Raw genomic sequence first — 22710 nt, 5'->3', positions numbered from 1 at the left:
CCGCGGAGCGGCTGGGCCCGTGGGCCATGGCCGCTGGGCCTGTGCTTCCGGGGCCTGCGCTCTGCAACGGGAGAGGCCACGGCAGTGTGAGGCCCGCATACCAGAAAAAAAAAAAAAAAAAAAAAAAAAGAGTAGAACTCTGGGTAACATAAACATTTAAGAATGGGCAGAAGAAAACAAACCTTTTAACAGAGACCACATAGGACAATTCTCAGTTATGTCAAATGCTGCGAACAAGACCTCTAAGGATGCACTGGATTTTAGTCACTAGGTTATTAAATGCTTTGGAAAAATAAGGAAAGTGAAGTGGCAAACTGGTGGCGAATGAGGCCAGACTTCTAATCGTATCTGGAACAGTGACTCTGTAGCGGCCTCTGTGAGTCTCTCCAGCAACAGTGTCGGACGGGAGAGGGGATAAATAATGGTGCATTAATCCAGGGTGGGAGCGGAATGAAAGGGATGAAGGCCCAAGACTGTAGGCAAGAGTGTTGAAAGCAGCTGAAGACAGCTTAGGATGAACAAGAAAACACAGGAAGTTAAAGGATCTCTGAAGGCTGAAGAGTTAATACTAGAAGAGGCATGAGTAAGATGGCATGAGAACACTGGATGGATGGGAGGCTGGGGTCAGAGAGTGGGGGGACATACAAATGTGTATTAGGAAAACTGGGAAGGTCTTGGATACCAACAAGCTGTAGGGTATGGCAGGGAAGGGTCCAGCTCAGTGAAGCGGAGGGCAACACCAGGACCTGGGTCAAGGTGCTAGATCTGCTATCCACAAGGAGGCGGTGACGTCATGAGCCAGCACAGGCCTCTGAGTGTGGAGGGAGACAGAGCTAGTTTCTAAATTCTTCCTGCAATATGGGGAGATCATCCAACCAGCCACTGGCAGTAGCAAAGTCAAACAAGAGGCAGATGGCACACGCATCCCTAAGAAATCAGAGGATTCCCCAAAGAGGGTGAGGTTAGATTAGATCAGATTCAAAGATAAGAATCAATTCCACATTTGAGTGCCCATGATTCCCTGTGCTGGGTGTAAGTAACCCAATGAAGAAAATGCAAAACTGGCCCTAGGGTAATTCATAATTGAGTATATAATCTCTTATGGCCCTTTCGATTCTATGATAAGATGATTTTAATACTCTTGGTCCAAGGCCAACTAGGAAAAATTTTGTTTCTGGGTTTTCCTAGCCATACAGCAAAGAAATGCACCACTTCTACTCTTTATTACATCTTTAAACACACACTCACCGGATTCTTTCGAGGAAGTGCTCTGTCTGCACGCTTGCTTTCTTGAGACTTCCTCCTATTAATTTTCTTTTCGTTACAAGGCTGAGCTTCTGTATTAAATAAGTTGCAAACACTCTCTTCTGAAAAACTGATCAACTGCTATAAAGAAAATTAAAAGCAGGGCTACCATAAAACACAGTCAGTTACATTTTCATGAGTGTCTCTCACATTTCCCTTCCCTGCAGATTCTACCATTTTACATCCCATTTCCCCTTAATTCACAAATTCCATTAGAAGTATTTTAACTAAGTCACATTCAAAAGAGGGAAATAGTAATTACTGATTTCTGATCAAACACTGACCCAGAAGCATATGCACCCTGTCCAACTATTTTATGGAAGAGAAAAAAACAACTTAAGAATCGTTGTTTTAGGTGCAAACTATTATATATAGGATGGATAAACAAAAAGGTCCTACTGTATACAGCACAGGCAACTATATTCAATATCCTGAGATCAATCATAACGGAAAAGAACATGAAAAAAATACATATCTATAACTGAAGCACTTTGCTGTACACTGTAAATCAACTATACTTCAATAAAATTTGTGAAAATAAAAATAAAAAAGAATCATTGTCTTATTCATTCATCAAATATTTATTGAACATCTACAGTGTAGCACCTAACTACTGATGGGTTATGGGGAGAAAAATCATGAACCGTCAGATTACCTCTTTGACTTCTGGGTTTATCATCCTCAGTATCAGTGAAAAACAATATCAGTATGCTATATGTTTATGCACTGTGATGCTATAGATAAAAATCCAAGTTCATTTAATTTAATAAAATCGCAGAAGACATGCATTTGATGGGAGTTATGCTCACACTGAAAACAACTGAAGGTAGTTTTTGAAAAAGTTATATTTATGCCATTTTCTGACCGTTAATACATGCGACCCTAGAGAACAAACGTATGGACACAACGGGGGGAAAGCCGGGAGGTGGTGGTGGAGGGGGGTGTGATGAATTGGGAGACTGGGATTGACATGTATATACTAATATGTATAAAATAGATAACTAATAAGAACCTGCTGTATAAAAAAATAAAATTAAATTAAAAAAATTTAAAAAACCAACCACGCGACTCTTCTCCACTTTGCACTTTGATACAACTCATAAAACCACACAGATCCCAAATAAACTTTCTAAACAGATTACCTTCCACATGAACACACACTCTGAAAGCACCTTTACTGTATTTTTCTTCTAACAGAATTAATTAAAATCAAATCAGGAAAACAGCATTACCCTGGCTTCCATGATAGGTGGGATAAGGTATTAGTTCTTAACACATTGATTAAACCAAGATTTAACTGATAAATCATTTGATCATGAAAACAGAAAAAAAATCTAGTGCAAGATTTAAAAACAGATACATTGTGCCAAATACAAACACTTACACTTCTTCTGTTAGAGGTCCGCGTTGCTCTACCAACTTTACAGGAGGCTATTTTCTCATGGTTATTTGAAGAGGCAAAGGTATCAGGGCCTGATGAGCAAGACACAGAAACATTAGGGTAGCTGACAAAAAGTTGTAAGATCCATCATCTATTGGACACACTGGATGCTCTTTTGGGTACCAATTTTGCTTTTAGTATCCTACCATATCTGAACATAAATATTACCAGGAGAAATAAATTTTGAGATTCAAAAACATTTTTAAAAACATGAAAATACTTTAATTTCACAAAGTTCAAAAAATTTTAATTTGATCACTTTGAACGGTATAAATAAAAGGCAGTATAACCTGTCAAAGAGCATAAGCTTTGGAAGATGACAGGCCATGCTTGCAATTTAGCTCTAACTTAACACTCCACGTCTTGGATTCTGTGCTAATGAGCTCGGTTTGTGTCCTCGAGCCAACGAGACGTGTTGGTGATCCATTAAAGGATTTCAACAAGGGGAGAAACATGAATAATGGTTATACTGCCAAGTGCTTTGCCCATGACATTTGCTGGCCAAGTCCTGGTTTGTCAGGAAAGCACAGAGAGATCTTTGTTGCCTTGTCATGATCATAAAAAAAAACCTAGAGACCTCAGAAAGTACCTATGCACAAAATGCCATGTTGATGAACAATTTTGTGTATTTAAAAATGACCCTCGGGACCCACATCATTTCAATTGTGCAAACTGAAGAGGAGCCCACTGTCAATCCTTCAGCGTTGAGAGGGCAACTCCACGACTTGCAGTGACTTGAAAAATGCAGCTACCCATCAGAGGAAGTTAAATGTGGGTGATTACAAAGCATGGACTTGGAATGGAAAGGGATGGACAAGAGACTTCTTGTAAGCTTTTCTATACGATTTGAGTTTTTGAAAAACCAAGTACGATCATAATAAAAATAAAAATTTAAAAATAAGGTGATTTTCATATATATACATATTTTAAATGACATTTATGATCTTTAGATAAGCCAAAGTTACTACCTGAAAGAGTCTCACAGATTGAAGACTTACTAAGAGGACTGAGACCTGCAAATGATACCTGAAGAGGTTCTATGTTTTCCTAAACAAAGAAAAAAGTAGAAATTAGTTATCTTTAAATCCAGTGGACACGGAAATAATGTGCCCCAAAGAAAATAATACATATTTATTTTTGTAGGAGAAACTGTAATAAGCATAAAGATGGGAAATAAAAGATTAACCAAAAAAAGTAAGAGCAAAAACAAGATACTGGATATAAAAATAAATGTTTTATAATATTTACCAATCATATTTAAGGAAACCATGCTTACTAACTACAACCCACCAATATAATACTAGGGCTTCCCTGGTGGCGCAGTGGTTGAGAGTCCGCCTGCCAATGCAGGGGACACGGGTTCGTGCCCCGGTCTGGGAAGATCCCACATGCCGCGGAGCAGCGGGGCCCGTGAGCTGTGGCCGCTGAGCCTGCGCGTCTGGAGCCTGTGCTCCGCGACGGGAGAGGCCAAAACGGTGAGAGGCCCGTGTACCGCCAAAAAAAAAGAAAGAAAAAAATATATATATAAAATAATAATGATTAACAAGTGAAAGTAGTCATGATGATACACTAATAAGTTACTTTTTGGTTTATTTAAAATCCCATATCCTAACCCCAATAAGGTAAGAACATTCATTAATAAACATAACCAAACACTACAGTATTATTCAGGAGACCTTAAGGGTAAATATAAATGCAGATGTCAAATCTTTTCTTTCCCACAGCCAGTATAATGGTAGCTGTTAATTTTTCATAGATAAAATCTGTCAGGTTGAAGAAATTTTTTTCTCACCAATTTGCTCAGAGTTTTTATCCGAAATGAATGCTGGATTTTGTCAAATGCTTTTTCTCCATCTGCTGAGATGACCATAGAGTTTTTCTGTTTTACTCTGTTAATATGGTGAACTCCACAGATTGTCTTTCAAATAAACCAACCTTGCATTTTGGGGGTAAAATCTCACTTGGTCATAATGTATTCTCTTTTTATACGTTAGTATGTTTGTGAGGATACTAGACTGTAGTTTTCTTCTCTCATGTCTGATTATGGTATCAGGCTACTGCTGACATTGATGAATTGGGAAGCATTCCCAACTCAATTTATTTGGAAGAATGTATGCAGAATTAGTATTGTATCTTCCATAAATGTTTGGTAGAATTCATTAGTAAAATCATCTGCACATGCAGTTTTCTTTGTGGGAATGTTTTAACTACAATTTAAATTTCCTTAGTTGATATAGGGCTAATGAGACCACCTATTTCTTCTTGAGTGAGATTGATAGCTTGTGTCTTTCAAGGAATGTAGCTTAAGTTGTTGAATTTATTGGCATAAAATAAAGTTAGTTGTTCATAATATTCTTTTATGATCCTTTTAGTATTATTAAGATATATAATTGTCACCTCCCTTATTCCTTATATTGCTAATGAGTATCCTTCCTCTCCTTTTGTCCTGAACAGTCTGACTAGAAGTTTACTATTATTTTCTGCAGCAAAACCTTCTGATTTCAATGATATGTCTGTATTGTTTTTCTGTTTTCTATTTCATTGATTTTTACACATATCTTTATTACTTCCTTTCCTCTTCTTAGTTTGGCTTCAATTTGCTTTTCTTTTTCTGGTTTCTTAAAGTGGAAGCTGAGATCATTAATTGGAGACCTCTATTATTTTCAAATACAGGCTTTAATTTTTAAAAATTTTCCTCTAAGCACCCCTTTACCTGCATCCCATGCATCTTTTGTTACTTTATAGTGGCTTAGGGTTTACAGTACACATCTTTTATTTTTTATTATTATTATTTTTTTTGCGGTAAGTGGGCCTCTCACTGTTGTGGCCTTTCCCGTTGCGGAGCACAGGCTTCCAATGCGAAGGCTCAGCGGCCACGGCTCACGGGCCCAGCCGCTCCGCGGCATGTGGGATCTTCCCGGACCCAGGCACGAACCCGTGTCTCCTGCATTGGCAGGAGGACTCTTAACCACTGTGCCACCAGGGAAGCCCTACAGTACACATCTTTTAATTTATTCCACTTTGTTTATAGCCTAAGAACCCCTCCCAATCTTTATGCCATGTTAATTTGGTTGTATATTTTATTTACCTAGGTTATAAACCAAACAAAATATTGTTGTTACTCTTGCTTTGAATAATTATCCTTTATGGAGACTAATTAAAAAGAAGCCTGTTACATTTGCCCACATATTTAGCATTTTCAGTGCGCTTCATTCCTCTGTGTAGATGCAAATTTTCATGCAGAACTATTTTCCTTTTGACTAAAGGGCTTCCTTTTCAACACTTCTAATGCTAACCTGTTATGGTAATGAATTATTTCAACTTTCGTTATGTCTGAAAAAGCCTTTATTTCCACCTTTTCTTTTGAAATATGGTCTCACTGGATAGAGAATTCTAGTTTGACAGGTATTTTTGGTTTTCTGCTCCAACTAGTTAATACATCTTTAAAAGATGTTGCTGCACTGTCTTCTGGCTCACTCGCATAGTTTCCAACCAGAAATCTGCTGCCTCTCTTATATTTGTTCTTCTTATGTCACGTGTCTTTTACTCTCTAGCTCCTTTTAGGCCATTCATTGTTGATTTTAAGCTTTGTGTATTTTTCTTTATGTTTCTTGTGCTGGGAATGTGTTGAACTTTAGGATCAATGGGTTAATAATTCTATCAAATTTGGACATTTTTCAGCCATTATTTTGCAAATATTTGTTTCCTGTTCCTTCCAATCTCTCTTCTCCCTTGGGAACCCTAATCACAAGCACTTTATACCACCTGAAGTTGTCCCAGATCACAAACTGTCTGCTCATTCTTGTTCAGTCTTTTTCCTGTGTGTCATTGAGAATAATTTCTATTGCTACATCTTCAAATTCACCAATCTTTTCTCTTGCAGTCTCTAATATGCTATTAACCTCATCCAACATATTTTTATTCCTGGAGAATATAATGTACAGAGTTTGATTTGGGTCTTTTCTTTAACTTCCATGCTCTTAAGAAGCTCACTCTTTTCTCACATTCTTGAACATATATGAAATGTAGTTAAAATAACTCTTTAAATGTCTCTCTAGAAATTCTACCATATGTGTCATTTCTGGGTCTATTTCTATTGATTGATTTTTCTCCTCATTATGGGGCATCTTTTCCTACACAACTATCAATTTTTAATTGAATGCCAGACATTTTGAGTTTAACATTATTTGTTGCTAGATTGTTTTGTTTTGGTTTGGTGGGAAGGATAAAACCATTTTATTGAGGGCCTTCAGGGGAGGGTTGAAGGGCTGGGAGGACAATAAGATCTGATGCCTTGGCCTCCCTGGGATCTCCCCACCTTCACAGCTGCCAAAAGCAGTTTTGCTATTCTTGAGGTTCATTATGCAATGCAGTTATATGGGTATAAGTTAGATCCTTTTAAGACTTGCTTTTAAGCTTTGCCAGGCTTTTAGTTTAATTCTGCTCCATTAATGAAGCAATACTCTTCTGAGTACCTGACACCCTCTGAATTACAAGGTTTTTCTACATGAGTTGGTGGGAACACGATTCCTGCCCTGTGTGAGCTCTAGGCATTTCCCTCTGCTCCATTTGGGCAGTTCCTCCCTGGCCTGGGGCAGTTTACTCACAAGGACATGTTGACCAGTACTCAGCTGGAGACTTGACGAGACCCTTTGCAGATCTCCAGAGTTCTCTCTCTCTGCAGGTCTTTTCTCTCTGGTATTTTACCCTGTGAACTCCAGCCTCCTTCACTTTTCCAAACCCCAAATCCATCTTCTCAACTCATGGAGACTGCCAGGCTCCACCAAGGTAACCCCTCCCTGTGCTGCAGCCTGGAAATTCAGCCCAGGCAGTAAGATGGGGCTCTTGTAAGGCTTACCTCATTTGTTACCCCCCCTCAGAGATTACTGTCCGTGTTTCCAGACAGTCAATGCCGGTGAACCACTGTTTCATATCTTTTTCTCTGGCTTTTTAGTTCTTTCTCATGGCAATGTAAATTAGGTCCCTCTTATTCCATCTTGGCCAAAAGCAGAATATTCTTATTTCAAAGTATAACAGCAAGAGAGAGATTGAATGATGGTCCCAATATAAAAATGGGTAAGTAAAATTAATAGGCAGTTCTCAAGAGAAGAAATTCAAATAGCCTATAAACATGTGAAAATGTTCAAACCTCACTAACAAACAATATTTTCCAGTCATCTTTTTTGCCTATTAAGCTATTTTTTTAAAAAAGTACCATTAAAACCCAGGGTTTACAAAGGTATAATAAAATAAAATCATTTATAGTGCTGTGAGTTCAAATTAGTACATACTTTCTGAATAATTTAGCAGTATGAATCAAAAAGTTCAAAAAATGGTCATATTCCTTAATCCAGTAATCCCACCTGCAGAAATTCATCTTAGGAGGAAGAACAATTTATATTTATAATATATCAATTCTAAGATTGCTGCTCTTTCAGCATTTTAACACCTCTGAAATCTGAGTACCTGGTGTGTATCACAGTTTAACTTTCAGCATTTTTTCTTAGTGACAGATAAAACAATGGCACATCTTACAATCAATAGCAGTTAGGTTCCAGAAAATATGCTATGCACAAGGAGTCATGGAAGTATTGTTTTTAATAGGAGAAAACTGGTAATCATCTAGCTAGAAAATGCATTAATTTATACCATGACACATTGTTCAGTCCATCTCATGATTTCAAAGCACAATTATTGCTCATGCAAAATAGGTGAGGTCTGATGAAAATATAAACAAGATTGTTCCACACTTTTCACACTTACAAGATTCTCTCCCTTGTCATCAAAATTTGGTTGAAGTAACCCCTCAGGAGCTGGGGACTGTTCAAGTAGCAGAGGACTGAGGGTACTTAAATCCTTTTTACGAACCGGTGTTTCTCCTTTACGCAACGGAGTGTTTGCTGGCAAAGACTCATCAAACACTTCAGGGCTTAGGTCCTCTCCGAAAGTAACTCTCTTCCTCTTCCTCATATTTAGAGAGTCTGGTACTTTACAATTTTCTTGACCTTCTATTAGATAATAAATGGGAATATATTTAAAAATTAAACTACACTTCTTATCTAAAAGACATATCCTAGAATCTTTTAACATGATTGGATCTGGCTATTTGTATAACACAAAACATAGTTTGTAGAGAAAAACAGTTTAAAATGGAAAAGATAAGCAATATTTCTAATTAAAATATGGTCATGGATTTTAAAGTGAATTCTGCATGCCTGTCTTAAAAGATTACAAAATTGAATATCAATTTCCTTACAAGTTTCCCCATTAAGCAAAAAGGGATAGACGACATGGGTAGAACCAATTCTGAAACTTCAACAGAGTCCATCCCTCCCAACTCTTCTTCATTCCCAGGTAATTTCAGAAGCATCAGGCATTAGTAGATCATTGAAAATACTACATACTACCTCAGATTTTTAAAATAACAAGCAGATGATATCTTCAGGCTTCAAAATAAATCTGAACTTCTTACCTACTTTTCGTTCTTTGCAACAGTTTGCAAGATTTAAGATTAAGCTTGGATGAGTCCCACCATCACAGAGGATGTCACGGTGTTCCTAAATAAAATAAACACTGATGAATAATTTTACATATATAAATACATACACACAGACATTAAGAACGACAACTTCGAATTTTTTTCCTGCCAAGGGTAGATACTACATAGTATTGTAGGTTACCTTTACTTTCTTTTTTTTTTTTTTTTTTTTTTTTTTTTTTTTTTTTTTTTTTTTTTTTTTTTTTTTTTTTTGCGGTATGCGGGCCTCTCACTGCTGTGGCCTCTCCCATTGCGGAGCACAGGCTCCGGACGCGCAGGCCCAGCGGCCATGGCTCACGGGCCTAGCCGCTCCACGGCATGTGGGATCTTCCCGGACCAGGGCACGAACCCGCGTCCCCTGCATCGGCAGGCGGACTCTCAACCACTGCGCCACCAGGGAAGCCCCCTTTACTTTCATAGTTGATCTCACTTAAAATATCATATTAGCCACAACGAAAAACTGGGTTCCTCAGCTATCATAATACTTTAGTAAATAGTTTTAGGCCAAAATTAAAGAACAGAAATCCATAATGTGGGCTAAATTCATTTCCTCATTTTTGACCTGGCAAATGACTTTAAGGAAAATGTGAATGGCCAGAATTACAGTGTACTCTGGATGGTGTCAAATGAGGTAGACGATATAAATGGTCCAAAGTATAAGAATTCCACTAAAACAAGAAAAAACCAAATATGTAAATGGCATAATAGGGTGTTTTGTCTTTGAGACATGGGAACCACACCATTTATACGTGTATAAATCTCCAGTCTACGATACTATATTCCTGAGTTAGAACAAGGAAAGAAAGTAGCGTTTGCACTTCGGTGCTTCTCCAGAGGAAGACTGTAGAGTAGGCCAGTTGCTGAGGAAGGGACAATGTGAATCCTGAAGAACAGGAGGGGCGAAGCCCAAACACAGGGCCACTGGGGCAAAGTGGGTGAAAGCCAGGGCTGTGGGCGGCTGAGAGGCACCTGCAAATCACCATCTGTTTGTCCTGTCTCATCCTAAGCCCTGACCAGCCCTTGTTCTCTAGGCTGTTCATTTCCTCCAGCACACCCATCCCAAGAGCAGCACCTTCTCTAAGAAACAGTCCTGCCCTAAACAAACCTCCTTCATCAAGCATCTCTTGAGAGTCAGCTTCAATTTCCCAACCAGGAAAATGCTCACATCAGTATTTGTGAAATAATTGAACTTATACAACCAAGTGTTAACGTTTAGATTTACTTTTCATTATCACCATGCAAGTTATCCAACAACTCAGAAGGAATACACTTGCAAGCTTTGGGCAGCTTAGCAAGAAGACCATTAGTTGTGAAAGTCTTAATATGATTTTAGTGGCAGGACTTGATGTTTCTGCTACATTAACACTGTTAATTGATAAGAGTTACACAGATCATTAAGATGCTAAGTCTCTTCTTTGAGGAGAAGATAAAACAAATAAAAGATAAAAATGAGCAGTGCTGTATAGAAACCCAAATCAAGCTCTTTAACCAGAAAAAATGTTAAAACATTTAAAAATAACAACTGACCATATATCCATGTAGACAGAAGGTAGTCTAGCTCACTTTGGCCTTAAAGACAGGTTTATAGGTATAGCTGTACGGTCAAGAACAACAACAACAACAAAATGTATACTTCTCATTTGCCAGGCACTGGAGCTAACTGCATGTTATCCTACTCTATGCTCAAATTACCCTGTAAGGAAGTTACTAATATTGTCCTTTTATAGATAAGGAAACCAGGGTACAAAAAAGGTTAACTAATCTGCCTAGTTCTTAAACTTCAGCATCAGCATATGAAACCGGGCACTGTGACCCCAGAGCCGTCCTCTCAACCTCTCAGAGTGTTTACAGCCTGTCATGGATGTTTAACATCAGATTCGTCTGGGTTCATTTAACAACTTCAAGCCTGAGTTTACATGAAATGAGGCTAATACCTTTCTTGGATACTGCTGCTGCGTGTACATCATATATTCCAGAACCATCACTGGAAATAATAAATGCCAGCTCGTTCCCATCAACCTACTCTCTTCTCATACTAGCTCAACTTAAAGATGCACGCCTATAAGAGGTGTCTTGAAGAGCAGATATCTTTGGTGGAAATAATTAACAAACTCACACATTAATAACTTACGAAACTCTTATAAAATATGGTCTAACTATATAAAATTCAACTTACTATATTCCACACTGAGTTAAAAAAAAAAAGACATTTCCTGTTAGGCCAGTATCACATAACATTTCCGAGGTATTTCTTTGAACCAAAATGAATTTTTATTCAACTTGCTTTAGGAAAGGTAGCTCTATACTGACCTGCAGGCTGTCTAGACACGGCTTTGAAGGAGGTTTCTTCAGCACAGAACGAAGCACAAAGGTCTCAGCGGACGGAGCGCCCCTCTGGCACAGTGGGGTAACCAGAGACCTCGCTTCGGGAGCCACGTCTGTACTCACTTCTGTAAATCTGTCAACTGAAACGGCCTCGCTGGATCTCCCGCCCTCTACAGAGTCAGCAACCTGGATTCCTTCAACACAGAGGTGCAAACATGAGAGGTGGCAGACATCTGAGTCAGTCTGTTCTACAACAAAAGTAGTACGTATTTACAAAAGGAATAACAACCTATTCAGAAATTCAACCCTAAGATATCCTGCTTGAGGAGTAGAATCTGGGATTTCACTTGGAGACATAAAACAAAGAGAAGCGGCACTGGCCACAGCTTTTATTTCGAATCTGACTACTGAGGGCAACAGTAAGTAAGGTGTCTTGGCTCCTCGGAAATCTAAGAAGGCACCCACGGCTCAGTTATTAACTGTTAATCTGCTTCCACTCACAACACCTACGGTTTTGCACCATGAAACTAACATGAGCCAGACAATGACTCATGACTGATTTTATTGGTGGAGTCAGAGGCATTTTCCGCATGCAAGGGTAGTGGGAGGGAAAGGACAGAATGCTGAGGAGAACGACTGTCAAATAAAAAAATGAACATATTGTATGTGCCCCCAAGTAAGGCAAGGCTCCCTCCTGCAAATTCTCACAAGAGAGCGCTGCCCGATGATTGACATTTAACAAATATATACTGGGAGCTTAAGGTGTGACAGGCACTTTGCGAGAGATATACACACCACAGACAAAGCCCCCGTGGCCTCAGAGGACAGATAGACAACATAAAATATAGTACCCGGGGGGCACAGAAGGAAGGAGGTAGCTGTGCCTGTGTAAAAGGGTAGCATGAGGGACTGTGTGATGGGACTGATATATCTTGACTGTAGTGTGGTTATGTGAGTCTACACCTGTGATAAAATCATGGAACTAAATATACACACAAATGTGTGCATGAAAAACTGGTGAAATCTGACCAAAAAGGTTAGTGGATTTTATCAGTGTTGAGTGCCTGGTCGTGCACTGTATTACAGCTATGCAAGATGTCACCACTGGGGAAACTGGGAAAAGGGTGGATGGGCTTTCTTCCTATGGATTCATTCTTACACCTGCATGTGAATCTACAGTCATCTTAAAATAAAAAGTTAAAGAAATGTAGATATAATAACAAGCAGTAGCCCATGCCATTAAGGAGAATAATGTAGAGACGGGGTTAGGGTATGGGAGGGGTGGGGGTGAGTTCAAGGACAGCCTCCTGAGCAGGCATCTGAACACAGTGAGGAAGCGAGCCACACATGCGTCTAGGGAAGATTATACATACACTCACAGCCAAGTGCAAAGACCAGTGACAGGAGTGCCCCTGGCGTATAAGAGGTGGGGCAAGGCCAGAGTGACTGGAACAGAGCGCGCAAGAAGACAGCTAAGCCACGAGCTCAGAGTCAAGGCTGAGGACCAGGTCAGGTGCGGCCTAGTAGGAAGTGGGTGGACTGGATTCTATCCTAAGTATGCTGGGAGGCCAGTGAGAGATTTTGAGGGGAGTGACATAGTGTGACTTGCATTTTATTTATTGTTTTGTTGTTATTTCTGTTTGAAGGGTTAACAGGTTTTTTTTTTTATAGCCGTCAGGATTTAGAGGGGTAATTTTTTTCCCTCCAGTTTTATTGAGATACAAGGTGTAGAGCACGATGATTTGACTAACACGCACCATGAAGTGATGACCACAATCGGTTTAGTGAACATCCATCACCTCATACAGATACAACATGAAATAGAAAAAATTTTTTTCCCTTGTGATGAGAACTCCTAGGATTTGCTCTCTTAACATCTTTCATATATAACATACAGCAGTGTTCATTATATTTATCATGTTGTGCATGACATCTCTAGTACTTATTTATTCTATAACTGGAAGTCTTTACCTTTTACCTGCCTTCCTCCAATTCCCCCTTCCCCCTTCTCCCATCCCCGGCCTCTGGTAGCCAGAAATCTGAGCTCTTTTTCTATGTGTGTGTGTGTTTTTGAAGTATCCCACTTTATAAGACCTCTTCCCTCTTCCTAAAGGTGCACCGTCTGAGATATAATAACCTCTGGGGTGCCACCAGATAACCAGTTTAAAATAAAACATTGGAATCAGCACTAGACTCCTTTAATCAAGGCCCCACCGCCTATGGGAGATTTGTCTTTCCTGTCTTATACAATGTTCCTGCTTAGGGCCTAGAGGGGCATTAAAATGGGATATGTTGGCCCTTGTTGTGATGTTCCCAAGAAGACAGATTGTACAGGGAGGTGTTAGGTATGATGACAGTTTTTAATGACTATGATAACCACTGTCAAAGGATATGTCACTCCTAAGACAAAGTCCCATGAGAGTAAAGCAAGAGAATTGTTAAGAATTGCTGAAGGCAAAAGCATCCTATTTCATCCAGGTAACAAACTCATAACCCTGCTCTCTGCCCCATCTATCCATCCATCTATCACATGATTAAAATTAAGAAGTCAGAGCAGACGTGCACCACAAGAAATGCTAGAGGAAGTTCTTTTTCGGGTTGAAAGGAAATGATACCAGATAGAAACTTAGATCTTCAGCAAGGAATGAAAAGCACCAGAAATGTACCTATCTGGGTAACTATAAAAGGCTATTTCCAATATACACATATTTCCCAATACACATGGTTGTTTAAAGCAAAACAACCTTATCTTGTGGGGTTTAAAATGAATATAAATATAGTATAGATAACATCTATAGTGTAAAAGGACCATAAAAGACATGGGTGGGAGGAGAAGAAGTAGATCTATACAGTTTGTAAAGTTTCTGTATTTCACCTGAAGTTGTACAATATTAACTCTAAGAAGGCTGTGAAAATCTAAGGAGGTATATACCACAGTCCTTAGAGTAACCATTCAAACAAAAGATGCAATGAGGTATAGTTTAGAAGGTGATGGATAAATGGATTTCTAAAATTTCAAATAAGCCCACTAGACAAGAGGAGGGAAAACAAAAAATAGAACAGAAAATACATGAAAGAAATGGCAGATTTAGGGAATTCTCTGGTGGTCCAGTGGTTAGGACTTCACATTTTCACTGCTGAGGGAGTGGGTTCAATCCCTGGTCAGTGAACAAAGATTCTGCAAGCCGCGTGGATAAAATTTTTTTTAAATGGCAGATTTAAATAAAACCATTTCAATAATGACTTGAAAGGTTAATAAACCAAATATGCCCATTAAAAGGCAGAAATTCTCAGGCCTGACAAAAAAACAAGGGCCAGCTATACATATACAAGAGTTTTACTTAAAGATAAAGACACAGGTATGTTGAAAGTAAACCTAATACCTTATGGTGACTTTCATTCAATACAAGCATATTGAATGCCGGTCCCTTTTCACATATTTAAAAAACAAAAAAATCATGTGTAGTGTTTTCTCTAACAAAATATACTTGTTAAATGTTTAGAGATCCTATTTTTTCTTTTTATATTGAATATAGTTCCCTGTGCTATATGGTAGGACCCTGTTGTTTATCTATTTTATACATAGTACTGCGTATCTGTTAATCCCAAGCTCCTAATTTTTCCCTCCCCCCACCCCTTCACACTTTGGTAACCATACATTTGTTTTCTATGACTGTGAATCTGTTTCTTTTTTGTTAATAAGTTCATTTGTATCCGTTTTTTAGATTCCACATATAAGTGATATTACATGGTATTTGTCTTTCTGACTTTATGATAATCTCTAGGTCCATCCACATTGCTGCAAATGGCAATATTTCATTCTTTCTTATGGTTGAGTAATATTTCATTGTATACATATACCACGTCTTTATCCATTCACCTGTTGATGGACATTTAGGTTGCTTCCATGTCTTGGCTATTATAAATAGTGCTGCTATGGGCTTCCCTGTTGGCACAGTGGTTGAGAGTCCGCCTGCCGATGCAGGGGACACGGGTTAGTGCCCCGGTCCAGGAAGATCCCACATGCCGCGGAGCGGCTGGGCCCGTGAGCCATGGCCTCTGGGCCTGTGCGTCCGGAGCCTGTGCTCCACAACGGGAGAGGCCACAATAGTGAGAGGTCCGCGTACCACAAAAAAAAAAAAAAAAAAAAAGTGCTGCTATGAACACTGGGGTGCCTGTATCTTTTCAAATTACAGTTTTTGTGTTTTCTGGATATATGTCCAGGAGTGTACAGGAGTGCAACTGCTGGATCACATGGTAGCTCTATTTTTAGTTTTTTAAGGAACCTCCATACTGTTCTCCATAGCTGCACCAATTTACATTCCCACCAACAATGTAGGAGGGTTCCCTTTTATCCACACCCTCTCCAGCATTTATTGTTTGTAAACTTTTTGATCATGGCCATTCTGACTGGTGTGAGGTGATAGATACTTCACTATAGTTTTGATTTGCATTTCTCTAATAAGCGATGTTGAGCATCTTTTCATGTACCTACTGGCCATCTGTATGTCTTCTTTGGAGAACTGTCTATTTAGGTCCTCTGCCTATTTTTTGATAGGGTTGTTGTTGTTTTTTATATTGAGCTGCATGAACTATTGGTATAATCCTATCCTTTATAATAGATTCTATCAGTTTGGAAATATTTCACTAATTCTTATTGGTAGTAATTCAAAAAAGAAAATGTCATCTCTCACGTACCAAGAATTCTAAAACATTTCTAACATACCATGAGCTCCTAAAATGTAAGGAATGGTTTTAGTTTTCCCACATGTTAGCACATAGGTAAACCAAGCATAAATGTCTATTGAACAAACATTTCAATGGGTGAATGGGCACATGTACTAAGGAAAAATGAAATACTTACCACTTGAAGCCTCTGTGAGCTCTGAAAGTAGAGGATACTCTCCAACTAAACATCCAGACTGTAGATTTAAATCAGATTCAGAAGATTTCTTGGAGAAAAAAGAGTAAAGAAGTATTAAATTTTATTACTTACAGGATTCCTGATATTTTTATAAAGATTTGAGTAAGCATTATCGATTATCTGGAAATCTGATATCACATCAACCAATCCATCGCCTTCATTATCTAGTTAATTCTTACAGAAGAATATAGGCATCTTATATTAGGAACCTCCAAAACATCTGACCCAACAATTTTCATTTCCCTAGGAAACGTTTATAGGGTACATTTTTGCTGCCTTATTGTTTGAAGTCTAGAAAACTATGTTAACTGCTTTCTTGTTTTCCTCTCTCTCTCTCTCTTTTTTTTTTAAGGCTAGTCAAGTGAAGCAGTGGGAGTGAAGAAGGAACAAAGAAATCCGTAACTGGCTGTGATCAATTAATTGTAAACACCCCTGCATTCGGACCAGCCAATGCTTTCTTTAAAGAGGAAATTCTCAAAATAAAAGTATAATTACTAATCAAACAACAGAAGGTATCAATAGCTAGAAAAGGAAAACCATCAAAGGCCAGGCTAGAAAACACACTCATATTAATGTAGAAACCACTTGTAAATCATGGTGTATGGCCAAAAATTAACGGAAGTTCTGCTAAGAAAAATGACTGTCAGATGACGATTCCATATCTACTAGAATGGAGCAGAGAGGGTGGAGATTATAAGCGACTCTGAGACATACATGAAACCCACGGGGCCCTGATGGCCAACCCTAACGGTCAGCAGGCATTGATTAAGCCAGTCCAGACAAGGTCAACAGGACACGTACTGGATCTACATGACAGAGAAGGTGCAGGAAAAAAGCTTCCACTCTACCGGCATTAGGTGTCTTCTCTCACTAAAAAAACAGACACCTGCTGTATCAAACCAGAACTACGGGTCGTGCGAGAACTAGATCCCCGTTTACATTTGTGTGAAGGTCAAGGAGCCTCAACAGTATGATTATTATTATTGTTTTATATATTTGGCCAATCCGTGCATCACGCAGGATCTTAGTTCCCCAACTAGGGATCGAACAAGCGCGCCCTGCAGTGGAAGCGGGGAGTCCTAACCACCGGACCGCCAGGGAAGTCACTTAACAGTATCATTTAGTTCACGTTGGTTATCATCTTTTGATGATGTTGACAGCCTCTAGGTAGTTATAAGCAACAAAAAAATCCCTACAGATACTTGAACGCAGTGGGGAGAGCAAGGGAGAAATTGCTAAATAGCACCATGCTTTCCAGCCGGTATTAAACCAGTGAGGGGCAGCAAGGCAGAAATGCCAGACCTCCAGACCTGACGGGTACAGCCCAAGTATAATCTTCACCTCATTTACCAGTTCTGTGTAAATTAGGTGCTCATATGTCTGTCTCCCCCAGCAGACAAAAAGCTGTTCGAGGGCAGGACTGTGACTTTCTCACCATTGTACCATTGGTATCTACAACAATACCTCAAAAATAGAAGACCAGAGGGCTTCGTCTTTTCATAAAGTCTTTTTCATATCAAAAGCAACATGTTAATCGAAGTGTCTCTAATAACCAATAAGCCAACCAACCACAAAAAAAATTTAACAAGCAGGAAATTCTCTCTCTCTCTTTCTCACACACTCACACACACACACACACACAATTTAAAACCCAGCTAAAATACAGCAATACAATATACATAAGTACTATAATTGCAAAAGGGCCTTGACAGTCCTAAAACTGACTAGCCAGAAATCCAAAGCTTCATTTTCCTATGTTTGCAATAAATGAATTACCTCAGACAGATCTGCAGAAGTGTCAAGAGCACACTGTCTATCTGTATTGGGAAAAGCAGCAACATTGTGTATCTGGAGACCAAAGGCATCAGTTAGGTTTCCATCACAGCTGCTCGGAGAGGATATTCTCTGTCGCTTGGATGACAAGTTTGCAGGGAACTCACACTGTTGACATTCACCAAGACTTTCCTTTTTGGCTAGGTGCACAAAACAAAATAAAAACAAAACAACACAGGCTTCAATACTTTCTTTTACAGCATCATTTGAAAATTGTGTACATCCTAATACTTTTAGCAAAATTTAATGCTTGAGCCTAAATACTTTATCAATGAAAACTCTAGTTGTACATTTTTTTATTCAAAAAAGGAAATCTAACTGAAAAGTAAAAGAACATGACTGCTAAAAAGATAAAAATTTAATTACTAGAATTGACTTTTTTCAGATTTTAAAACGTACAAAGATACGCCAAGATACATTTGCATTTTTGATACAGTATCTCATTCTATTTTTAAGTTTAGAATGAAACCTTTTCTTTTGAACATTTTAAAGGATGTGGTTATGTTCTAATATTGGTTCTGCTTTGACCGTATATGATTTTATGACAAATACAGCCACAGTTCTTCCTAGGTACACAAAGGGAATTTAATTGTCTACAGAACTTTAGTAATGATGTAAATAAAATATTTAAAAGCTCAGATAAAAACTGAAAAATAGGTAAGTTACAAATACAAATGAGTACATCGGAGCAGGTCATGTACTGCAGAGGTAGATGAACTGGATTTGTCTTGAGTAACAATGCCCTGCACCCAAGGAGGTGTTGAAATGTACTTGAAGATAGTTCAAGAAACCAAACAAAACCATTTGGAACCTTAGGGTTATGGTGGTTACAGCAAGACCAAGATTTTATCTAGTTCTGGTGTTTGAAATGCTTCACGATTGGAAAATCAAAAGTGACAAAAAAATTACCAAATAAATTACAATCTAAAACTTATGGTAAAGGATATGGCAGGCTATTAAGATGTCAGACTGAACATATCTGTTTAATATCAGGGTTGGGAGTTTGGTATTCATGTACATGCTTGCCATACTTAATAATAATCCTCTAAAAAATCAAGGTTTGTACATTCAATCTACCACATGCCCTATTCTAAAGATGAAATGAGCCCATTGGCTTCGACATTATAACACTTAGCACTTAATTGTGGCCACGTGGATATGTAAGACGTAGGCTCAGGAATGCTTGATATCATGTTTTTTCAAGAGAAACCAGAAATCCAAATTTTTGTGTGAAATGTCCCAAATTTTAAATGGTAGGCCCTATTGAAAACTACAGCTCTACTCAGAAAAGACTGCTTTCACACTGTAGAACTAAATCTTTATACTGAGGATGGTGTGAATAAATACTAAAGCCCTTCTTTCTACGCACCCGAGCCTGTGGTCTTGAACTCTCCTTCCGTCTCTGAGAGTTCAGGGCAGTCAGTCATTTTCTCGTTTTCCTTTATGGAGTGAAAAGCTGACTGGAAGGCAGATATTTGCTCTCTTAAAGAATGGACATTTCGATACAAAACAGGGCTGCCCTGTTAAAATACAGACGCACAGAGGACATTATAAATCAAACCAAAGATAGGCTTTTCGAAGAGCAGAGGTAATAAGTTAATAGAGCAGAGTCTCTCCTCCCGTGAATCACACACTCTTAGTCTGACTATTTGGTGTACGGCCATCATCTTCGTTTCTCCTCTCTCCTCCTTAATCTGAGCAAAGAGCAATAGCTACATGGGAAGTATAAATGTGGAGCTATAGGCTGGCCAGTACTGATACTGACAGGCCCATGGACCAGAAAGGAGAAATCTGGAGGAGATGGAAAGCACTTTAAAAAGGCACCCAGACAAAACACATCCCAATTATTTGAGGGCTTGACAATCTTTAAAAGGCTTCTTTCTGGGGGCAGGGGGAGGGGTGGTTAAGGATGCTCTTTTATAACTGAGATCCCATAACCTGAGATAGCCTCGGCGAATCAAATGTGAAAGGGAAAGAGGTTCCGCACAAAATGTTTGAGAGGCCAGTTTAAGAGATTATATGGATGTTGAGCTGTACGAGTTGTTTATATATGTTGGATATTAATCCCTTAAAAAATGGGCAGAAGGGGCTTCCCTGGTGGCGCAGTGGTTGAGTCCGCCTGCCGATGCAGGGGACACGGGTTCGTGCCCCGGTCCGGGAAGATCCCACGTGCCGCGGAGCGGCTGGGCCCGTGAGCCATGGCCGCTGAGCCTGCACATCCGGAGCCTGTGCTCCGCAACGGGAGAGGCCACAACAGTGAGAGGCCCGCGTACCGCAAAAAAAATAAAAATAAAAAATAAATAAAAGGCAGAAGAACTGAACAGACATTTTTCCAAAGAAGAAATGCAGATGGCCAGTAGGCACATGAAAAGATGCTCAACGTCACTAATCATCAGGGAAATGCAAATCAAAACCACAATGAGATATCACCTCACAACTGTCAGAATGCTATCACCAAAAAGACCACAAATAGGGACTTCCCTGGGGTTCCAGTGGTTAAGACCCTGGACTTCCAACACAGCGGGTGTGGTGTGGGTTCAATCCCTGATCTGGGAGCTAAGATCCTGCATGCCCTGTGGCGTGGCCAAAAAAACAAAAGAAAAGACCACAAATAACAAACACTGGCGAGGATGTGGAGAAAAGGGAACCCTAGTATACTGTTGATGGGAATGTAAATTGGTGCAGCCACTGTGGAAAACAGTATGGAGGTTTCTCAAAAAACTAAAAATAGAAGTACCATATAACCCAGTAATTCCACTCCTGGATATACACCTGAAGAAAACAAAATCACTAATTCGAAAAGATACATGCACCCCCAATGTTCATACCAGCACTATTTATAATTGCCAAGATATGGAAGCAACCTAAGTGCCCATCAACAGATAAAGAAGATGTGGTATATGTATACAATCAAATACTACTCAGCCACAAAACAGAATGACATTTTGCCATTTGCAGCAACACAGATGGCCTTGGAGGGCATTATGCTAAGTGAAATAAGTCAGACAGAAAAAGACAAATACTGTCTAAAAAACATAATATATATCTAAAAAACATAATAAACTAGTAAATATAACACAAAAGAAACAGACTCACAGATATAGAGAACAAACTAGCTGTTACAGGGCTGGGGGGGGCAATATAGGGGTGGGGGAATGGGAGGTACAAACTATTGGATGTAAGACAAGTTACGAGGATGTATTGTACAAAACGGGAAATACAGCCAATATTTTGTAATAACTAAATGGAGTATAACCTTTAAAAATTGATTATAAAATTAAAATTAAAATCAGTACAGTTAGCAAAGAGCTTACCCAATAAGAATAACAACAAAAAAAGAGAGAGAGAGAGAGAGACAGACTATATGGAAATCACAAGAAAGCATCAAATCCTGGAGATAGGGCTAAGGAAGAAGGGATAGGAAGAACTTGTCTATTTGGAAATTTTACCAAAGTTTTCCAAAAATATCCTCAGAAAATGATCTGCATGGCATCTTTATCACATGTAGGTCTCAGGATAACTAGTCCCATCCAACCTAGTCTCTACTCATTTCCATCCAGCCACACCCTCTCCCCAGGGTCCAGAACAATATACAGATGTTCTGAAGTAGCTTAGACACCCACCCACATATACCCTCTCTCCCCTCTGGCACCCCCCCAGCTAAATCTTCCTGATGTCAAGGGAGCTTACTTGCTTAGAGCTAAAAGCTAGCCATTCACTGAAACTACAAAGCCAAATAGTTAAAAATGGTCTAAGCACAGGAGCTCTCTGGAAACTCTGCTAACAGGATTTCAACCAAAGAGTCGTCAAATTAAATTGGTATTAGCAGGGATAGAAGTGCCAGGTAAGTGTACGCAATATACAATTTAATAGTTCTGTTACCTATAAAATAAATTACTGGTTAGGTTCTCTAGGTTTTCTTCCCCCCTTTATTATTTAGACTAACGTACTTCCACTGATTTGGAGCTTATACCAATTTAAAAAATTATGCTAACAGGCTTTAAAAGTAAAGTCAAAAAATTACCTCCCTTTAAGAGATCATATGGAGAAAAATCAGTTAAAATCTTGAAGCCGTGTTTCATGGTGAATCTGCTCACACACTGGATTATATTCCCAGTTAAATACCTTCATAAAGCAAACTGTTGCATAATAACACAACATCTAAAATTCAAATATGGCTGATGATGTAAACCTTATGACATAAACAGCACATAACATTTATAAAAAGCTGGTGGTCAACTCGTAGCTAACTGACATAGAGAAAGAAAGGGTTTATCCCAAAGTCATACAATTTACGCTGAATGTACATTTTTTGTACTTATATTTGAACATGGGAGGGTTAGG

At 38.9% G+C, this 22710-nt stretch overlaps 1 protein-coding gene across 6 annotated transcripts in view; it reads right to left on the bottom strand.

Moving 5' to 3' along the window:
- The window catches only part of CDCA2 (cell division cycle associated 2), a 51964-nt gene that overhangs the window by 15766 nt on the left and 13488 nt on the right, over positions 1-22710 (bottom strand). For 3 of the 6 annotated variants that reach the window (XM_067040183.1, XM_067040187.1, XM_067040186.1), the window contains exons 5-13: positions 19736-19886; positions 18310-18506; positions 16474-16561; positions 11595-11824; positions 9219-9303; positions 8510-8754; positions 3715-3793; positions 2690-2778; positions 1249-1386 (exon numbers count right to left, since the gene is read on the bottom strand). In XM_067040183.1, coding sequence (XP_066896284.1) covers positions 1249-1386; positions 2690-2778; positions 3715-3793; positions 8510-8754; positions 9219-9303; positions 11595-11824; positions 16474-16561; positions 18310-18506; positions 19736-19886 — 1302 coding nt within the window. The remainder of the gene's footprint in view (positions 1-1248; positions 1387-2689; positions 2779-3714; positions 3794-8509; positions 8755-9218; positions 9304-11594; positions 11825-16473; positions 16562-18309; positions 18507-19735; positions 19887-22710) is intronic. The other 3 variants (XM_067040185.1, XM_059071711.2, XM_067040184.1) reach the window with 2 other exon arrangements.

The sequence above is a fragment of the Kogia breviceps genome, chromosome 8, assembly GCF_026419965.1.
Source record: "Kogia breviceps isolate mKogBre1 chromosome 8, mKogBre1 haplotype 1, whole genome shotgun sequence".
Lineage (NCBI taxonomy): Eukaryota > Metazoa > Chordata > Mammalia > Artiodactyla > Physeteridae > Kogia > Kogia breviceps.
Note: the sequence above shows the minus strand (reverse complement) of the source record. Positions and strands in the feature narration are given on the sequence as shown.